This window comes from Cryptomeria japonica, chromosome 8, assembly GCF_030272615.1.
Source record: "Cryptomeria japonica chromosome 8, Sugi_1.0, whole genome shotgun sequence".
Taxonomy (NCBI): Eukaryota; Viridiplantae; Streptophyta; class Pinopsida; order Cupressales; family Cupressaceae; genus Cryptomeria; species Cryptomeria japonica.
In genome coordinates, this window is record NC_081412.1 from 320,787,440 (window position 1) to 320,808,193 (window position 20,754).

General features: G+C 35.4%; 1 protein-coding gene across 8 annotated transcripts in view; it reads left to right on the forward strand.

Moving 5' to 3' along the window:
- The first annotated feature begins 522 nt into the window (after nucleotides 1-522).
- Nucleotides 523-20,754, forward strand: part of LOC131061500 (sister chromatid cohesion protein PDS5 homolog A) — a 215,145-nt gene continuing 194,913 nt past the window's right edge. For 4 of the 8 annotated variants that reach the window (XM_057995210.2, XM_057995211.2, XM_057995209.2 and 1 more), the window contains exons 1-4: nucleotides 524-863; nucleotides 13,793-13,990; nucleotides 14,684-14,865; nucleotides 15,715-15,841. In XM_057995210.2, the coding sequence (XP_057851193.2) occupies nucleotides 768-863; nucleotides 13,793-13,990; nucleotides 14,684-14,865; nucleotides 15,715-15,841 (603 nt within the window). In that variant the 5' untranslated portion in view covers nucleotides 524-767. Of the gene's footprint in view, nucleotides 864-13,792; nucleotides 13,991-14,683; nucleotides 14,866-15,714; nucleotides 15,842-20,754 lie in introns of all 8 variants that reach the window. The other 4 variants (XM_057995214.2, XM_057995215.2, XM_057995216.2 and 1 more) reach the window with 2 other exon arrangements.

Genomic DNA, 20,754 nt, shown 5'->3' on the forward strand with positions numbered 1-20,754 from the left:
ATGAGTATATTATCCCTCTAGAGCTAGAGAAATTGTAATATGAAACTTCGAGGGTGGTAGACTAACATTTACAACTAAGTGATTAGAACCATTTTTGAACTTTTTGGATCCAATCAATAAGGTTTGTCTTTGGGCATTTTGAATAATATAATTCACCTTGGATTTATATGACTGTCTTTAAGAACCCTATCAAAATTGAAATCCAATGATTCATCTTTTAAGAAGAGTCTATTTTACCTTTTGTCTTTTACTATAAGAACCTAAACCATCCGCCCCATAAATAAAAAACTTAATTTTTAATTACATTAATTTATCATTTATATTTATCTCTTATAATAAACTATAATAAATTTAACCTATTAATGAGTGAGGTGGAAAATAAAATGGTCCTAGTAAATAAGGCATGGTTGATGGGATCAAAGAATAGGCGGGAATTTACATAAATTTAGGGTTTATTCCATGTCCTCCAAAGATGGGTAGCTAAAAATAAAAGGAGCTTTGTGTATAGAAACCTATAAGCCCATAATATTATTAGGCGCGAGCCTGTGCCAGACGCAACCTTATGGATTGTTGTTGAAACATACATGCTCTCTTCCTCTTTCCCGGAGACGCTTTATTTCGCAGGTGTTTAAAAAGAAAAAAAATGTGAAACGATGATTATTTGCGGTTACGTAAATAAAATCGTGAAAGCAGAGCGGAAGTTGGAAATGAATCAAGAATAGAGTTACCTACGGCAAGTTCTGGTATTTGTGTGTGTTTTTGGGGGAATGATGGCTCCTTCGCTCGAGCAGACTCTAGGGGAGTTAGGGAAGCGCCTTGCCCAGGCTCCTCTCTCAAAGGATACTCTCCTCAAGCTATTGAAGGTACCCCTCCCTTTTTTCTATGTAATTTATTTCTTCAAAACGTCAAAATTGAATTCCACTCTCTGGGATTTGAACCGTTGCAACCCTGTTCAAAAGAATTTCTAGTCAAATTTAATTTTACGTTCCAAGTGGTGATTTTGCTGTATTTACAGGATTAAACTGTGTATTTTCAATTCGATCTTGTCTCGATAAAGTTTGAATTGAGATTACACAGTTTCATCCGGATAAATCATCGTATAGAATTTAATTTAGGTTACTTTTTAGCCGCATATCTTCTATTACCTCTCCGTTCCTCCGTTATTGTTGTTGTTCTATTTATTATTTTAATAATAAGCCCGGCCCCCACGGTGAAACCGTGCCAGGAGAGGGAGTCTGAACAAGTAGCTGAATTCTGCTTGTAATATGTGTTTAATTTGATTTGATTTTCTCAAGACTATTTCGGAGGAAAAATTAGAAAAAAGGCACGACTAAACATTGGGGAATTTAATATAGAATTTAGACTTTGAAAGAGTTCATCTAGATATATGCTAGGTGATTTTTTATTATTAAAACACCCCTTTGCCATGTATCAATAAAGTTTCTTCGCATTGCAGAAGCAACTATGTTCAACACATTGACAATCAAATCGCACACATTTTACAAACTTGGAAAACACAATTCTGTTGTCCATGTGATGCAAGTGTTATATATATTCTATAAATCCAGCATAATGGATGGATGGTATTGACAAATAACTGGACAACTCCAAAATTGAATGAGGCAAAATGTGATAATGAACTATACATGACAAAGAGGACAGCTAGCACATAGAATCATGGTTCTTAATGAGTAAAATTTACTGTTTCTAGCCTCAGGATCGCTATAGTAAGTAAAGCTTAGTTTACTTAAGGGAAATGTAATCAGAGGAAGTAAGGTGATTTGTTGCAGTTACAGGTTTACAACAAATAAGGTGATTTGTTGCAGTTATAGATTTACAACAAATAAGGTGATTTGTTGCAGCTATAGATTTACAACCTTAAAAGGTTGGAGGTGGCCAAGTCTATGATATTGATAGATAAAACAACCAGACGAATGATCTAGTTTAAGGCTTCTAGGACAGTGAAAAACTTGCATGACTATCCAGAAAGGGCATCCTCTAAGAACTTCATTACATTAATGATAATAATCTCAAATTGATGGTTGACAAACTTTTGAAGCAGCCAATTGGATGTAGGACTTGGGCAATGGAGAGCAGAAGGGGCTTCTGGTAATAAGGCATACAGAAAAGATAAATATAGCTGCCCTTGAAATTGATGCAAGATACTCGGATTTAGTTATTATAGGAAGATCATGTGCGGTGTTCATTTCAATTGACATCTTGTTGAAGGAGACCATGTTATTGCTCAACTCATATTTCTCTACATGAGGATTGTCTATATATAGATAAAATTAGCTGCGACTCACATTTAGAAAATGTGGAATAACATATTGGCTTGGAAGTAGAGGTTCTGTGGGTCCTGAGAAGCTGTGAGTGACATGGTCAGCAGTCCATTTTCAGTCAAATGTTCATATACAAGAACCTGCAGACGCTAATTCATAAATAGTAAATGGTTGCTACTCCAAGCACTTAGTTATTGGAGTAAATTCAGTAAGCTTGACTTGGATCTGCAGTATGCCAAGTTTTCTGAGGACTTGGAATTTGGAAGTGATTAGAAGAAAAGGCATTTAGTATTAGAGCTTAAAATTTAGCTTCAAGAAATCTCTCATTTAAGGAGTAGCCATGTAATGCATTATTATTGAACAAGAGATGACATGTGTGACCAAATGCTTGGAATCCCATTTGGGAGCATGGCTGGAAGGTTACAAAAAAGCCATCCATTCTCTTAGACAAGGAAGCTTCTTTAGATAGATTACAACTTACCATTATTACTATTGATTCTAAGAGCAAAATACTACTAACACACTTTTACTGAGTATTTGTAAACTTATAGAAGTGACCATTGTTTAGACTACTTGTAATGTCCCCTTTGTAGTTAATGCAGTTTTATGAACCCAAGAACCCATTCCCATATTTTCTGCGGGATAAAGGGGAGTTTGTAAGGGAACTAATTTTAATTTTTGGCTTCAAATTGATTATTAATTGGCACAATGGATAAAATAGGCCATTTAAATAATGAAATATTATTGATTGTTGTAATTGGCCCAAAATGGGATATGGAAATTCTTAATGAGGGCCTAAGCTAACCCCAATGCATTTGGCATCTTCTTACGATCATTCTTTCATACTCGTCGATATGTTGATAACAAGATAGAAACAGATAGGCATTTTGTAACAAATTTGATTTCTCAGGTTCTGTACAAAATTTTTGGGTAGTAAAATCTTGCAATTTCAAGTTTTAACATGTTATCTTCTGTCTCCTGGATTTCTTTTGTTGTTTAGTGCATTTTGGATAATAGTTGCATTCATCATCCCTTAAATTTTCCAATTAATAACACACTTGAACCAGTTTGATTATGTTGTCTCTTGGATGCCTTTGGGCCCCAAATTAGGGTTATTAGAGCAGCATAGTATCTATTTATACATTCCAGTGGTATTACACATTGCTTGAATCTTTGTAATTTGTATGCCTAAGTGTATGGGGTCTCAGTACAAGAAGCTTGGTCTTGAACTTGTACCGACTTTGAAATGTTTAAGAAGATAGAGAGCACTTGGTGCTGACAGAGAGATTGATTAGAGCAACATTATGCTGGCAAAAAATGTCAATTTCTCTTACAGTCAGTTTCTGAATGCTTATGAGATTTCCAACATGATTTTTCTAGTCTATTTAACATTAGTATACACCCATAGAGGTACAAGAAGGATTAGAGTTGATTGTTTGAATTCTAGTTAGAATTCGATGATACATAGTTTTGATATATTGTTGTTCATAAAAGAACAAGGTTAACTGTATAGGAGAGATGCTTTAAAGACCTTCAGAACTGAAATAAGTTGACCTCTTGAACAACAATTACTGTGTATGAAATAAAAGGCCTCTCTAAAGTAATAAAAGGGTTTACGAGATTGTTGATGGGCTGTCGAAATGATAACATGAAGATTAGAAATGTGATTTATACTTTTGGTATGTACCCTGAAGCTGTCATTCCTCCTTGCTATATATTTACCATTCATGTTTGAAAGCCTCACTTCCAACATTGTGGCATAAAGTTTTGTTGACACCATCTCTTGATATAGAAACAAGAAAAATAATGTGTTGTGACCAAAATGAGGAAAAGCCTAAGCAATGAGCTCATTAAGTCAACAATGGGAAAACAAGCTCTTCCACACAATTTGCTTCTTATAGATGTGGTCTTCAGCTTGATCAAGAATATAATAAACAGAATTGGCATGTGAGACCTGAAAAATAAATTGAATGAATGATTCAATAATCGGATGATTACATTGAATGATACACACACGTATATATAGAGGTTACAAGATAATGTTCTATAATTAGAACATAACGTTAAAGTAAAAGATTGAAGAGCTAAAAGCTAAATTAAGCTTAAAAGCTAATTAACTAAAAAGCTAAATGACCATTAAACAAGGAACTAAATATAGGTGACTAAAATATAATTAAACTTCTGACTGTGTTCCAACATGATGTTGGTTAATGATGCCATCACGGAAATCGAGGTTGATCGAGGTCAACTCAGTGAAAGCAAGAGACAGAAGAATCTGATTTAAAAAAAAATCAGAATAGAAACAGCTACTGAAAAAACTGAAACCCTATAGGAGAATTTTGGCACGAATTCCAAGGCACAAATTTCGAGGTTTGGAAGAAACCCAAAAATAAAAATTTTCTGCACACTTAAAACAGCATAAATGGTGCCAAAAAAAACAGCAAAAATCCCAACGTCCACAAAAAGAGCAGAAATTGTTAACTGTTTTTAAATTCCAAGGCAAATTTGCTGGCACAAAAATAGAGGCACGGAAAACGAGGCACCCAAAAAATTTTGAGACCAACCCAAAAAAGCTTTCAGAAAACCCACCAAGAATCTGAAAACAGAATGCAGATTCGACGGCTCAAAAATCGAGGCACGGAAAACGATGCACCCAGAAAAATTTGACTACGACCCAGTCGAGCTCTTGAAAAACCCACCAAGAATCTGTAACCAAAATAAAATTTCGACTTGAACAGAAGGGTCAAAACTCTAGTCGAAAATTGCAGAAACCCTAGGAAAATTTTCAACCTGCAAAAAAAAACTGCCCAGGAAGAGAAAAAAATCTGCTTTTTAAAAAAAATCTCTTCAATAAAAACTTCGAAAAATTTTAATAACAAATTTTTTTGAAAATTTAATTTCCATGCTTTGATACCATGAAAAATAAATTGAATGAATGATTCAATAATCGGATGATTACATTGAACGATACACACACGTATATATAGAGGTTACAAGATGATGTTCTATAATTAGAACATAACGTTAAAGTAAAAGATAAAAGATAAAAGAGCTAAAAGCTAATTAACTAAAAAGCTAAATGACCATTAAACAAGGAACTAAATATAGGTGACTAAAATATAATTAAATATTCTAATAAGACCAAGGTGTGGGGCTCAATTTTTGAGAGTTGTTTTTCCTTGGGAGAGTGGTACACTAGATGGTCATACATGAGTTATGGAAAGGATAACTAAGTTAATGTTGCTTCAATGCAAGAAGCTCAGTTCTTTTATTTCTGAGGAAATAGAGTTATAATTTGCAAATGAAGGAGATGCACTAAGAGTCATGGACTATGACGATAAAGTCTTCTATGCATGAATTTTCACTCTTTATCATACTAATGGTTTAAAGGATTGGTACAATGAGATAGGGTCAACTTAGAATGATGTATTGCATGAGGAAAGTGCTCATAGGCAGCCTTTGATGATTGATTTTTTAAGACAATTACTCATAGAAAGATGGACAAGAGATCCTTGAAGCAATGAGACAGAAAAAGACAGAGTCAAGCATCGATAAAGGAAACAATGGTAGAATGTTTACACATGATGGGTTTGACCATGGTTGAATTTTTCATAATGGAATTGTGCAAAGCTGGCAGGTTTGATTGCGGTTGAACATCTCCTGTCTAGCATGGTTGGAAAATTTGGACTTGGCAAAAACTAGGCAGAACCAAAATTTTTGACTTGGTAAAAAAATTGCTTAATTTTATTTAGAAACACTTTTTTTTTGTTGCAAAATTCAATGACAAGAAATATCCAATGAGTAAATAGATGAGTGCAAAGTGTTTTCTATCAATTTTCATCGATTTGAATGCAAATTGAGTACAAAATTGCATCATCATGCAGAATCTTGATGGCTGATAACCTGATACAATAGATAGCTTACTAAATGAAACTAGTAAAACTAAAAGTAAATACAACGGTTTACATATTCCTCTAACCTAATCTACTGAAAAACTAGGGGAGAGGTAGAAGTTCTAGTCCTTGGAGTTTGCTGTGGCTCCTCGCTTGGCATGGAAAGCAGTAGCTCGACCTCCAACTTGATAGTAGATGGCAATGACTCCTTGCCCTCATCAATGTCATCCAATCCTACATATCCTGCTGCACCCACATTTTCCAATGCTTGCCTCTCAAAATCAAGAATGTCATCTTCAATAAACTATGGAGGTTGCTCATCCCACCTTGTCCAATCACTGTAAGGAGATATCTCATCCAAATTAATGGGATCCTTTGATTTGTCCTCTACCCTTCGTGTGTGCAACCGAAGGTTGTATTGAACAATGACAAGGTCATTGAGGTGTTTTTGAGCTAATTTGTTCCTCTTCTTTGTGTGGATGGCCTCAAACAAGCCACAATTGCGCTCACAACTAGATGCACTACAAGGTTGGCATAAAATGCAAAGAGCATTTTTTTGGAGATTTTGGCTTATTTGACCCCCAATTTGCTCACCAAAACTCTACAAATAAAATATTGTAGAGTAATAAAATTATCAATAGTTGGAAATTTGAAATTTGTAACTTGTAATATGTATGTGAAACAAAGACCCCAAATTTTATACCTATTGTCTAACTAGTTCTTCCTTAGACAGCTAACTCTGAGAAAAAGAGTCTACCCCTTCTAGTCTTGTAACTTTTTTAATTCTTGGACAATGAGGTTTCTTACCTCAACCTAGGGTGTTATCTTCTGAATGCATGTCGTGAGGTCCTCCATTACCTCTCCATTAGGATCTAAGAAGGTATCTAAATAGGAAAAATGGAGGTTGAGGAAGTACCTTGTTGCATGGATGGGTTGGTGGAGTTGGATGGGATCAAATTTGAGGTTGTCTCCCTTTTAATAATAAATTGATGGACTCTTTGGCCCTATCCATGGCCTTATATATATACCCCTTCAGGTTTTGATCCTCATCTACCAAACAGAGAACTCTAACCAATGATTTTGACACCTAAAATTTATCAATACAAAAATATTGAAGTTACAAATTTATAAAATAAAATATTCAATTTGAATTTAAATTCAAAGTTTCGAGGTTACCTTAATGATCTTTGTAGCTCTTTGTGTAAAGAAGTTGTCAAAGTCTATGCTTGCAACCCTCTCTCCTTCAGGGTTCTTTGAATAAGATGAGTTTAGCCATGCTTGACTCACAAACATTTGTTTCAAAGCAATCAATGAACCAATAATGCTTTGCAATGTTAGGAAAACCATCACAAACATTGTGACACTTAATCATACCAACTCTTTCTCTTGGGTGTGATCTCTCATCAAATTAAGAACCCAAGGCTGATTGTTGATAAATTTTGTGTTGCTCCTTGCATCATCTAGAACTGGTGTCACCCAATTAGTTTTGTCTATATCCTCCAAAAGAAATTCAAGGCAAGGTTTTGCACAAGTTGAAAAAAGTGTCTTATGTTTTGCTTGGAGCAATCTCCGAACCGCCACATATGCTGTTGCATTATCAGTTATGATTTGCACCATACTTTTATGCCCACCTCCATGACAACTTCCTCGAACATTAGACATAGTGTTTTTGCATTTTTGACTTCATTAGAGGCATTCACCGATTAAAAAAAAATAACCTCACCATCTAAAGCTATCAAAAATTGATAATGGTGCAGTTTTTTCCATCCGTCCACCCATCTGAAAGAATAGTTAGCCATATATTTTCCATTGCTTCTTTTGTTCTTCCACTATTAGCTGTGCCCTTTCAGTTGCATTCATGAGCAACCTACAATTACAAAGCGAAAGTACAAAATTTTAATTTTTGAACACAAAAAATAGCCTAAAATCAACATAAGATAATACAAATTAATGAACATAAACTTAGCTCAAAACATAGATTACTACAAGTATAAATTAGCCCACAAATTATAATCCCACTCAAGTCTTTGTGAGAAGACGCCTTGTAGCTTTTTCGAGCAATTGTCAATGTAGTTATCAAATTATCCCAATAAGAACTGCTTGCCACATTGAAAAGAATGCTGTTGAAGTACCAGAAATTGACACATTCAAAACCCTTAGATTTGGGGATAGAGCTGGTGCTAGATGAGAGATCTTGATGGTTTTTTAGTTGAGTATGCTCTTACCTTGCATCATAAGGTGACCCGGAGAATCAAAAAGCCTGAAAAAAACCAGATTTGGGATTTCCTCTTGTGGGTTTTCATTGGAGGTTTATATTGAGTTTGTTTGAGCAAATCTAAGCTCACTAAAGAAAGTTGGTTTTGCCTTTTGTTTCATCCAAATCAGATTGTGAGGCCAAATCTACAAGGATTGGAAGTTGGAAGGAGGTTGCCAGATCCAAGAGGTAGCTGAATTTTTGGAGCACTTAGGGCCAAAATAGACCTTGCCATTGCTCTCAGAAGGCCCCAAAACCCGAAGATCAACTATCTGATTGTCAAAATCAGATATTTTTGTCTTGGGCCTTTGGGAGAATTTTCTCCATCGCCATTATTGTTGTCTATATGGTTGCATGGAATCGGTATGATCCATATAGTACAATATGCTAAGTTGTTGGTTGCTGATATGGTTGGTAGATTGGTCTTCAACATATCTAGTCATCTTCGATGCATATTCTCCTGCAAATTCCCTCTTGCACATGTTTATGTCATCATACAATTCTGCGACTCTACATCACATTCCATAAGGTGGTGTGGTTCTAAATTTCCCGTTGGCGGTTAAGTTTTCAAAATTTTTAAAATAAAAATATTAGATTTTTAAATTTTTTTTTGTCTATTTGAGTTAAGCACCTGGGCTTGATCAAGGTATTGGTTAAGTGCATTGGCTAAAGATTTAGGTGGCACGGGAACTTGCTGCTAGTCTACAACACCATTGTTGTAGCAGTGACGCTTTCTTTAATTTTTTTGCAGCACCGAGTCATGTGGCTGATTGCCTGCCGGCCTCCAAGGGCCCAATTTGATTCCCCAAGAGCCCTACTAGGGCATTTTTTTTTACGAGTAACTTCTTGTCATGGTGTCAGTTTTTTTGCACACTAGATATTGACATAAAGCTAGTTTCACATGCTCAACGGTGGTGTAGATCATTTTGCTGCATTTTGTTGCAAGTGCATTTTATTGAGGACTGAAGTGATTTTTTCCCTTTTGGATCTCCGAGCTCATAACTTTTTTGCCATTTTATCTGATTTTTGTGATTCCAACAATGTCTGAAAGGTATTCAAGAGCTTTATCATTCTGTCCATCCATGCACTTTCATCAAATTTAGCCTCAGCTGTATTTTATTTAGTTTTTTGCATGTATGGCATAGTGACTTGCTACTTGGACATTGTGACTCTTTGAGAAGTTTTGTCCATTTGGAAAGGCTTCATATGCAATATTGATCATATTTGGAAGTTTCTATAAGTTGTTGAAGTTTTTGGTCTTTGTAATTTTGGAAATTTCCCATAGATGATAATTGGTTTTTCGTTTCACCCTTCTTTAATCATTTTGTAATGTCCCCTTTTGGGAGCACACCAAATTTTGCCTGATATAATTGTAGAATTATTGCAGGTTATGTATTTTCGGTCTGCTGTGGTAATTTGGACAGGTTCAAATCGATGTTGTTTCCCTATTTTATTGCACCGATCTGCTGTTTATATCAATCTCATCTGCTGCCTATACTCAGATATATATGTGTGTGTGTGTGTGTGAATGAGAATCCTTTCTATTTCATCAGGTATGATTCTCTGGTTATTGATCTAATGTTTCTTCTTCTTTTCCTTTGATGCCTGCTTTATTATTGTTTGTAGATTTGTATTTGTGTTCTGATCTTTTTGATAAATGTTCATATCATTCTTCCAGATTTTCTTATGATTCTGATTTAGGTCTGCTCCTAAATCTGCTTTTAATGCTTCAGATATTTTGTTCTATTCCATGGATCCTTCCTTCTCAAATGAAAACTTCTCCACTTTATATCCTCCAATGTGAGGGAGAGTCACACCTCTTCTTAAAGGTCACAACCTTTCACAATTACCATTCTTCGAAAGGGTCACAACCTTTCATCAGTGCTGCCCATTTGAGAGAGTCACTTCCTTATCTTCTTCCCATTAATGCTTTAATGCTTCCTTAATTCCTTTGCTCCCTTCTTGCTTCCTTTTTTCCTTTTCTCCCCAAATGAAGTTCTCTTCTCTTCCTTTTATATCTCATTTTTGAGGGAGTCGCAATTTTTCATTTCATGCCTTTTGACCATTCATTAAACTAAACTAACTTTTACTTATATTAATTTTAATTTTAATTTATTATTATTATTTATTAGTAAATCCTATTTCAACAAGGGGACATTACAGCTTCTTTTGTTGTCACATTTGTATCGTATTGTTTCTTCTTTGGGCACACCTAGTAAGAAATTTGTGTAAAATTGTAAAAGGGATCATGTTTTAGGAGTTATTGTTATGCATGTTGATAATGATATCTTGAATTCTATTTTTGATTTTGAGTGTTTTCATGCTCTTTGGACTAAAATTGGGAGATATATGGAGATCCGAATACTCAGCCATTTGTCAATGATCTTTGTTTTAGATTGTCTTGTGCCTCTTCATTTTTCAGAAAGGAGATTGTGATATTATTTGGTTGTTTGATTCTTTGGGGTACTTTGAAACTTCAAAAGATGAGGGTGAGGTGGATTTAGAGGCTCCTACTTTTCTAGTAGAGACAATTGTTCATCCTTTACCTTCAGTGATTCCTTGTGTTGAGTCATTGATTTATACTTCCATCATTCATGTTCTATATGACTATCATTGTCTTTCTATATGACCATCATTGCACTTCTGTTGTCAAACCATGTCTTTAGAGATTGTTATACACTAGTTTTTGCAAAGTCCTAGTTTTTCACCTTCTTTGATCGGGCACTTTCTTGATTGGATTGTAGCATCTTCATCTTTCGTGGACAAGGAGACACCTGAGTAGTTTTCAAAGACATCATTGTTCCTTGTAATGCTTCTATCTTTCAATTCTTATTTGGAATAGGAAGCATTCCTACATTTGTACTTGGTTTTGTTTCTTCCCAAAGAGACTTGTTGTTTGTAGGCATTGGATTCTCTTTTGTCTTAAAACAGTTAGTCATCTTATGTCATCTTTGTGATGGATGTACTTCTTAGGGGGTATTGATGAGTCCTCCATACGTCACTCATTTCATCACTTGTACATGATTGCTTTTTGCATTCTCTTTTGCAGGGGTATTTTCTAATGTGTTTTTTCTCCTTTACTTCTGTGAGAGATCTTTTGTACATGGGTACCTAAAATGGTCTCATAGTTGGGACCATCTTGCATGTTGCATCTTTGCATGATTTGCATTGGTTTTCTTCCTCCCTAAGTTGCAATTGATGGGGGTGTTAGTGTGAATAAGGTTTTGTATCTAACTAATTCCCTAATGGGGTTTTATTCACATGTTAACTTAGGCCCTAGTCATCTTTCTAGAAGTTTTTATTGTCAATGGGATCATATCTCATTTACTTCTTGTGTCTTAGGTCATTTATTATTTGTTGTAAGTTGTTGTCTTATAACATAAGATTGAGACACATGTCAGCATATTGTTTGATCCTATTACTTGCCTTGCTTATATAAGCAAGGCTATTGTATACTGTGCAACATATCTCATAAATCCTAATATCAAGCAATCTCATTTTTTCCATTGAAGGTTTCTTTGTTTTTGAAGGTGGTCTAGGGTGTTGAGCTAATGTTTAGCTCCTACATTTGTAAGAGGAAGCAAATCACTTTGTTCAAAGTCACACAAAATTCAAAGTCAAAGTAGCTTCTGTAGTAGTTAAGAAGCTTTAGAATGTGTGGTTGGGGGTTGGCCGAGGAGGAGTATATCTATGTTATCAAGAAGCATCCAAACCTTTTGCTAGGAAGAAGCAAAATCACGTTGTTTGGGGGTTGCAATTTTTTAGGTCTGAGTTTTTAGGATGCAGTATAGAGGACATTGTCTTTTGCAAGCATGGATACCAAGCTGGTACATTTCCTGAAAATGGCATTAGAACAGCCCAGTCTAGAGAGGGCCATTTCGACATTTTGGGGGAAGAGGGCTTCCTTCTAACTTGACTGCTATTGTCAACTGTTTCTTCATTCTACGAGTTCTTAGAGATTAGTCTTTCCTTGGTTTCTTTTCCCATGCTGGGGTTGGTGACTATCATTCTTTGCATGATTTTGTATTATGTTTACTTGTCCTCTTTCACATGTACCACCAATTTTTGGGTTTGTGGGGAGGATAACTAGTTGTCAGCTAACATAGAGCTCTCATCTCATTGAAGGTTTTCCTCGATCTCAAGGCCTTCAAAGCAATTGGCGAAATAGTGTTTGAGTTGCTATGATTGTGGCACTTCTTGCATTTAAGTGGGAATCACTTCATTATCAAAACTTTGCTCTCCAAACAAAATCTTCTATTTGTTAATCCATTGAAGTTCCTATATTAGGTTGTAATGTTTGGAGATTTAATTCATTCCAATAACATCTACAATGATTTGGAATAACTGTGACTCATATGACCGCCTTTTTGAGAATGCAAATGAGTTCAATGATTAATATTCTTATTCTTCCCTATAGTTATGTGTAGTTTATCGATCAATGGGAAAATCCATAGATCCAAATACATTTAGATCTCTGATTGCTTTTGTGAGAAGCAAATAGAGGACGGGCATTGTTATCATATAATATTTTAATATTTTCAGAAAAGAAAAAAAAACCTTTTATGCAATTTTTTGATAGTTTTATTTTTACATTTATGTCGCATGTTTGGTTCTGTAAAATCTGCATTGAGGGAATTTTTTGAGATCAAATATTTCATTATGGGCTATTTTGAAAATTCTGTTTTAAGATTCCTGATTTGGACAATTAGAGTTTCAAAATGTAGAAATTTGGTTTAAGAGGTTTAGAAAATATGGTAGGTTATTTGTAACATGACATATACCATATATATCTAAAGAAAGTTAGAGGAGGATATGTTTTGAGGATGTTTATGTAGGTAATCAACGAAATATTGCTTTTGTAGTTGCTCAGAACCGAGTTGATGCCCATATCTTCATAAGAAAGTCAATTTTCTTAGTTTTCTATGTTTAAAGCTATCTTGGTAAGAGTAGAGTCATGTTTTTGGTTTTTTCCCCTTTTTTAATAGAATCATGTGCACTGCACCTGATTTTCTGTCAGTTTTATTAATAGTTTCTTGTTTCAATCTTTAAAAATTCCAGATTTTAACATTTCAGTTTTAGCTTATATTTAAAGCATAATTGCAGCGTTTAGGGCAAGGTCATAGCTCAACATAATTGCATTATGTGATATATGTGGTCACAGTTATTCCAAACCATTGTAGATGTTATAGGAATAACAGACAGCATTACATAGCATAACAATACAGGAGCTATATGGGTTAGCTGGATCCTTCCATGGCTCTTCAAGCTATTAAAGTATTGGTTGAAATTAACTTAATGTCAGAAGTTTCTGTATAATATTCTAATATACAGAATTCTTTTGTATCTATTGTTTTGGCCTGCAGCAAACAGTGAGTTCTCTATCTGAGCTGAATCAGTCTCCAACTCTAAGATCTGTTCTGGGACCCATCAATGAGGCTCTTGTTCAGCCTGCTGTTCTTCGACATAAAGACAAAGATGCGCGACTTCTTGTCGCTGCGTGTTTCAGTGAAATCATGCGAATATTGGCGCCTGATCCACCATACAGTGATGATTTGTTAAAGGTATCTTCTGCTTCATGTTCACTGTCAAGCTTGAGATTATTTAAGCCATCCTGCTCTATGTTCATTTTCTATCTTGCACTAGATTCTTAATCCATTATGCACTGAAATGATTTACATTTTTTCTTACCTTAAGTGCTTGGTCGGTGGAGCCTTCCCATTTAATACAATATTGATGCAGTCTCTGTAGGGCTTTGTAATTTGTCTTTAAGTCCAACTTAAACTTTACTTGCTGAGGCAACCTGTTTTCAGTTCTGTGTAGTTTTGGAATTCATTTCCATTTTACTCTTGACCACTCTAAATTTTACCTACTCATGGTAAAGGTTGTTTGGTTGACATGGACCACAACCTGTATTTGCTTGTAGCATTTGCTCACCTTACTTTCCTTTGAACAATTATTGTTCTAATGTTTTTATCCGCATTGCTTAAGAAGTCTGATTTAATTAGTCTATTTCTTGACAAACATTGAATTTAATTTTGTTGACTGGTGTATTAATTTTTAAGGATTGAAAGTTGATGCATTGCAAACTAGTGGTTGAGAACTCTGTGATGATGTTGATTTTTGGCTCCATTTTGATAGTTATTTTTTCTTAGGCACCTTGAGTTATGTGACCAGTTGCAGCTATCATATTTTTTGAATGGTGTATACAATAATCGCATTGCATATATTATGCACTGATTTGGTCATACCTGCAGGATATTTTCAAGCTTTTTGTTAGTATTTTTGAAGAATTGGATGAAGTGGAAAGTCCTTACTTTTCAAGGAGGGTTAACATATTGGAGACAATTGCAAAAGTGAGGTGCTGTGTTTTAATGCTGGACATAAATTGTGAAGATGTAGTTTTGGAGATGTTTCGAGTTTTTTTCTCTGTAGTGAGGTAAGAAATGGATACTCCTCAAGTAAAAGGTGCACTTTTATACATGTTTGCTTTAGAAAATCATGTTTGCAGAAGCTGGTAGGTTTGAATACTCATATTTGGGATGAATGTGATTTACATGCAAGAATATTTATTTGGATCGATGGGTTTCCATCTGTTTCACCAATATTCTTGCACACTACATTTGAAATAGGCGTGAAACATCAAAAAATGTTTCCCTGTTGAAAACTGGAATAGGATTTTTTTTTTCTGTTGTTACTTTCTCAAAATGGATCCTAGAATGTGAGAAAGGAAAAGGAAAATTCTATAACCAGTTTTCTCTCAGTGAGATCTATTGACCAACTTATGGAAAGAAAATAAGCTAAACCATACTGAGAGATAAATAAAGAAGAAAAATCACTCAATTCTTCTGTTTGTGTTACAATTTGCAAATTTAAGAGATGATTATATATGCACATATTTTACAAGGCCTTTCACCTTTTCTTGCTGTTTGTTTTGCCTAAGAAGATGGATGCTGCTGCAAGTGTCTTATTATCTACTGGTTAGAATTACTTCTGTGAGAAACATGAGTTATTGCTTATCACATGATTACAGTTTAGGATGTAGTTGAGATGCATGGCATTTCTTGTCATTTTTGTAGGATGATGCTGTTACATGCTACATGCCACATGCCATGTGCCATGTTTAGACCAATGTTTTTTTTCAAATGGTATTTGCAATGCATGGGAGTTTATCTTTTATGCACCCTGGGTTGGAAGTTCTATTCTATTGCTTAAGAAAGTGTTTAAATGGAATATAGGTAGCTTTTCTGACTTTGTGACTCACCTGCTTGTTTGCGCTGAATTGTAGAGAAGATCATCCACCAAGTGTTCAACAGGGCATGACAGCGATAATGGAACTGATTTTGGAAGAAAGTGGAGATATCTCACAAAGAATGTTAGATTTGATTCTTGGCAATCTTTTGAAGGATCATCGAGTAAGTGTATCATGTGTGATATTTGAATATATAATGAAACATACTTCTCTTTCGGAGTTGAAATTTTATGTCATTGCAGTTTATGCATCGTATAAATTTTAAATTGAATATGTTCTTACTTCACTGTTTCATTACACAGACAACCAAAAGTCACCATTATTGATTTTAGCAATTCTGAGTGTGAGGACTCTAATATTCCAGGTTCTCCCATTTAAACATTTCTGTGAACTTGGTTTTACCACACAGACATAGCAGACTGTAGAATTCTCAGTCTTAACAAGATTCTTTTTTTTTAGATCGGTAATTAGATTGTATTTTTTTAATATATTTAAAAAACCATATACATAACAGTATTTAAAATTAGGGACTAACCCCTGTTCCCAGTATCAGAGCTTGAACCAAAAATTCTAGAAACTCCTATCACAATATCAAAGCGCTCCTTACTGCGCATACTACGACTTTTAAACCCTATATCAAAAGTGCCTTTCTTTGCCAATACCACAGTGTAACCATCAGCAAAATGTGGTATCCTGCCACCACAACACTATACAGGAAACACCAAAGACACAGAAATTAAACCTTCTACCCCAACCTGGCAACCAGAAACAGAACCCAAAAACTATAATTAGTTCTCTTTTCTTGGCACATTGACCCAGAAATCTTGTGGCTCAAAATTAATCTTCTTGGTCACATCCTTCTTCACCTCCCTCGCCATCCTCTGCTCCACCTCTTTTTCTCGAAGGAATTCCTTCAGCGATTTCCATTCCATGAGTGCCTCCTCTTTGTGAGCGGTTTGGTCTGCATCATCGTTCCACAAAAGAAAGGGCCTGAACTCCACGTCCTCCCTGTCTTGCAAAATGCCCTCCCCAAACTGGTGCTGCAAACCTCGACTAGCTCCTGCTCTCGCAGGAACTGAAGTCAAAACAAACACGTAAAACTCTGGAACACAAGCCCACATCACCCATAAAATTTCCTCCTTTGCGCCAAGCTCCAACCCCCAAGCTATCAGCATGGAAACGATATTCACATTTGTTCTGTAATGAAATTCCGACTTCATTTAGCTAGAAGCAAAATATCCAGAATTTGAAGAAAAATGGGCTCATAAAGTTTAAACAGCCGCACCAACCTTTTCTCCGACACCTTGCCAAAAAAAGCAAGTTGTTGCTTCGTTGACTTTAATGAAAAATTGGCCCCCATTCCAACAGATATTCTTCACCTCAGACACTGCCTTTTGTCACTTTCTTTGCCCATCAACCTTGAGAATAAAAAACGCTGATCACATTTGTGATTAAATAATGCCAAATACACACCTTGTCAAATCATCATTAAACACTCGTTAAAACTTCCCTTCTTGTCGGCATAGAATTCACCAGGCATCCAACTCAACACCTTGGTAGTCCTCCCACACTCCAACACTCACATCCTGCAATGATAATGCCGCCTTGGAGAGTACATTGACTTCATACACACCTTGTCAAATCATCATTAAACACTCGTTAAAACTTCCCTTCTTGTCGGCATACAATTCACCAGGCATCCAACTCAACACCAAATGGCCCTGGTTTGCCCTTCAACGCCCCATTGAAGTTCACTTTTGTCCACCCTTCCTCCGGTCTCTTCCATTCAACTTCTGCTACTGTTTCATCATACTTCTTCTTTTCCTGATCAGCCTGGTAGTGTTAACAAGATTTTGTTGTGTGTTCCTTTTGCAATTTGGTTAGCTTCAGAAATTATTTGAAGCTGGAAACATAAATAGAATTTCCCAAGGTTCAGCCTTTGATATTAATGTCTATTTATCTAGTTCTTGCTATTTTCCACAAATTCATTTCTCATAATTGCATTTTGTAGCTATATAAATTTATTCCTTGTCTCTGCTGTATCTTTCACACATGTGGAAATGATTTGCCCGTACACGCAGGAAAGATTGTTTACGATTATTCACATCTCAATAGATATGATTTTCATCGAGCATAACCTAACATTAATGGAACTGTGGCTATTTGAAATTAATCACATTAGAGGGTTACTCTCAATGAGAGATGCAACAGATAATAAAATTTGTTTGGTTCATTCCTACACCATTTTTGTGTTTTCATGAGCCTTTTGGGTGTTCTTACAGTTGGATATTGCAACTTTTGTGTTCCATAGAGTCTTGGAATAGGTCATAGTGTAGGGGAATTGCTATGTCCCCATTTTTGGTCACTTCAGTATTATAGTTGGCTTTGGATTTCTTGGTGACCATCAACCTTGTTAGAAGTGACGTTTGATGTTGGCAATGAGCTTAGTTGGTCTAGAGGACTCTTTTGACGCTTTACAAATGAATTATGGTTTCCAATGTGTTCTCCAAGATTCTTGGAGAGAGTTTCTATATATAGTAAGTCACCCAGTTGGCCCCGATTTTCATTATTCATCATTGGTGCAGTCAGATTTCGAATTTGGTGTTTTTCAACACTTTTCTTAAATCGGGTGTATTATTGTCTTTAATTTAATTATTTTACTAAGGTTGCTTAATTTTATTAAAATAATTTAAAGAGTACCTTAGTGCAATAGCTCATTGGAAAGAGAATTAGAAGTTTTAAATGTCGGATGCTTGACAAAGTGATTAAAGTCTTAGGTTTATTTAAATAATGAAATAAATCACTTTTCAGAGATATAATGCTTATATAAATTATAAAGTGATTTTATATTGTGTTTTTTGGAAAGTTCTTGGAAAGATTATAAAAGAAGGTTTGGAGAGCTCATTTGTTGCCATGCAGATTATTTGTTTTCTCTCTAGTGAAACCCTTGTGGTTTAGTGGGGTCGAACTTGGCTCATCTTAGCCTTCTTGAGGATGAAAACCTTCCAGAGGAAGATTACTCTTGGTGGTGAAAGATTCTTCCTTGGTTAATGTTGTGTGGTTCATTCAGAGTTGCAAGCTGTGTGAAAAGAAGATTTGCATGAAAGATTGGAGAAGAATGTTTGGAGAGCTCAGTTGGTATTGTGCAGATTATTTGTTTTTCTTATAATGGAACCTTTGTGGTTCTGTTGGGTCGAACTTGGCTTATCTTAGTATTCTTGAGGACAAAAACCCTCTTGGAGAAGATTAATCTTGGTGGTGAAAGATTCCTCCCTGGTTAATGTGGTGTGGCTCATTCATAGTTATAGGCTTTGCACAAAGAAGATTTGCAGGAAAGATTGAAGTTATGCAATTTTGTTAAGTCTTGCCAGGCAAGACAAAATTGATAGAGTTTGCAGAGATTTTTAGGAAAGATTGTGACATCTTGTTGGGTGTGAGAAATCAGCCTTGTGGAGTGTTCGAGGTAACTATTCCTCATTGAATATCCTTCGAGGAATTGGGCATTGGAATTATGAATTGTTTTGGGTGATAGTTGAGGTTAACTTGGAGGCCATTTGGTGAAGAATTGCTGGGTGACTTTCCTCCACCCTAAGTGTGAATTGCATCTTTGTTGGGCACAGTTGATGAGTTTTGTGCAAGTCGGCTATGGTAATGGCTGGATGTGAGGGTTTGTGAACAAAGTTTAAGCGTTTGAATGTATTACTTGCTAGCTGACTCATCATTGTTGGTGGATGTGGGGACTCTTGGCTTGGTTTCAAGCTTGCAAAAGTGCTGGGCCCTAATTTTATCTCTTTCAGTGCTGGGAGATATCATTTTGAGAACCTTAGCACAATGTTAATGTTTATAGAAGCTATCTTATAAGTTGGGTGTGGCCATTGATGCACCTTAGAATCCATTGGAGGAGGCATGTAGATTCTTGAGTGGTAGTTGCAAGTTTAAAATTTTATCATTGCTAATTACCCAAGGTTAGATTTATGTTTGTTGTTTCTTGTATATAGCCTTTATGAACAGCAGATTGCAAATCCCATTCTGAATTGAGAAGGATATGATATGTTGCTATGTACTTCAATTTATGAGTATTGTCATCAACTAGTTCAATGTCGCATTTATCTCTTGTTTAATGAATGCCAAACATGATATAAACATTCATTGCAGTACAAACCTTCCAAACAAACACTATTGTATTTGCAAATCAAAAAACACAGTAATCAAAATGCAAGCAAATTGTATGATCTAATGTTTGTTGGTCAAGCTTGGCAAATAGTGAAAAAAATTTGGTACAAATTGATAAGGGATTTTACTGAAACCAAGGGCCTAGATTTGTTGATGGTGGGAGGATGGCATCACAAATATTTATAGTATAAAAAAAATAGTTTTTAAAAAATGTTAAAGGAATAAAAAATGATATCAACCAACCTTGCTTATGCCATATCATCATAAACTTTGGCTGGCTCCTTTGGGTTTTCATTCCATTGGGCTATTGGATTCTCCTTGTACATAAGTTAGTTGTGATCAGTGAGTTGCAAGATGCTATGTACAACTACAAGCTTCTCTCCCTTACTAGAGGCAAGTCTATTCCTCTTAGTAGAATGGATGAAGCTTTAAGTAGGCTAGTTTTTCTCAGGGGTAGAAGAACTAGAAACTTGAGTCAACAAATGAATGGCTAGTGTGGTTGTCAAAGAATAAGGTTCATGCATGGTACACCATAGTTTTGGATGTTTTTGTGCTATAATCTCCCTATCGGATATCCCTTAAGATTGGTAATTTTTTTCACAAAATATAAATGATGTTAGAATGTAGAGCATCATACATATTTTAAATAGCCTTTATGAACTTGTTGATGTGTGTTTTATGCACATGCGAACACACAATAAAATACCAAGGTATCTTATCCTCTCTTGAACAAAGTCTCTCATATGCTATGCTTTGGGATCAAATGAGACAACTCCAAGGTTACGAAATGTCAAGTCTTGATGTGTGGATAAGTTCAGTAGTTTGATGTGATAGTGCTGGAATCACAAGGGGACTTACGTTGTACATGAATGCTCAATCTTATCATGGATCAGTATAGGTTTG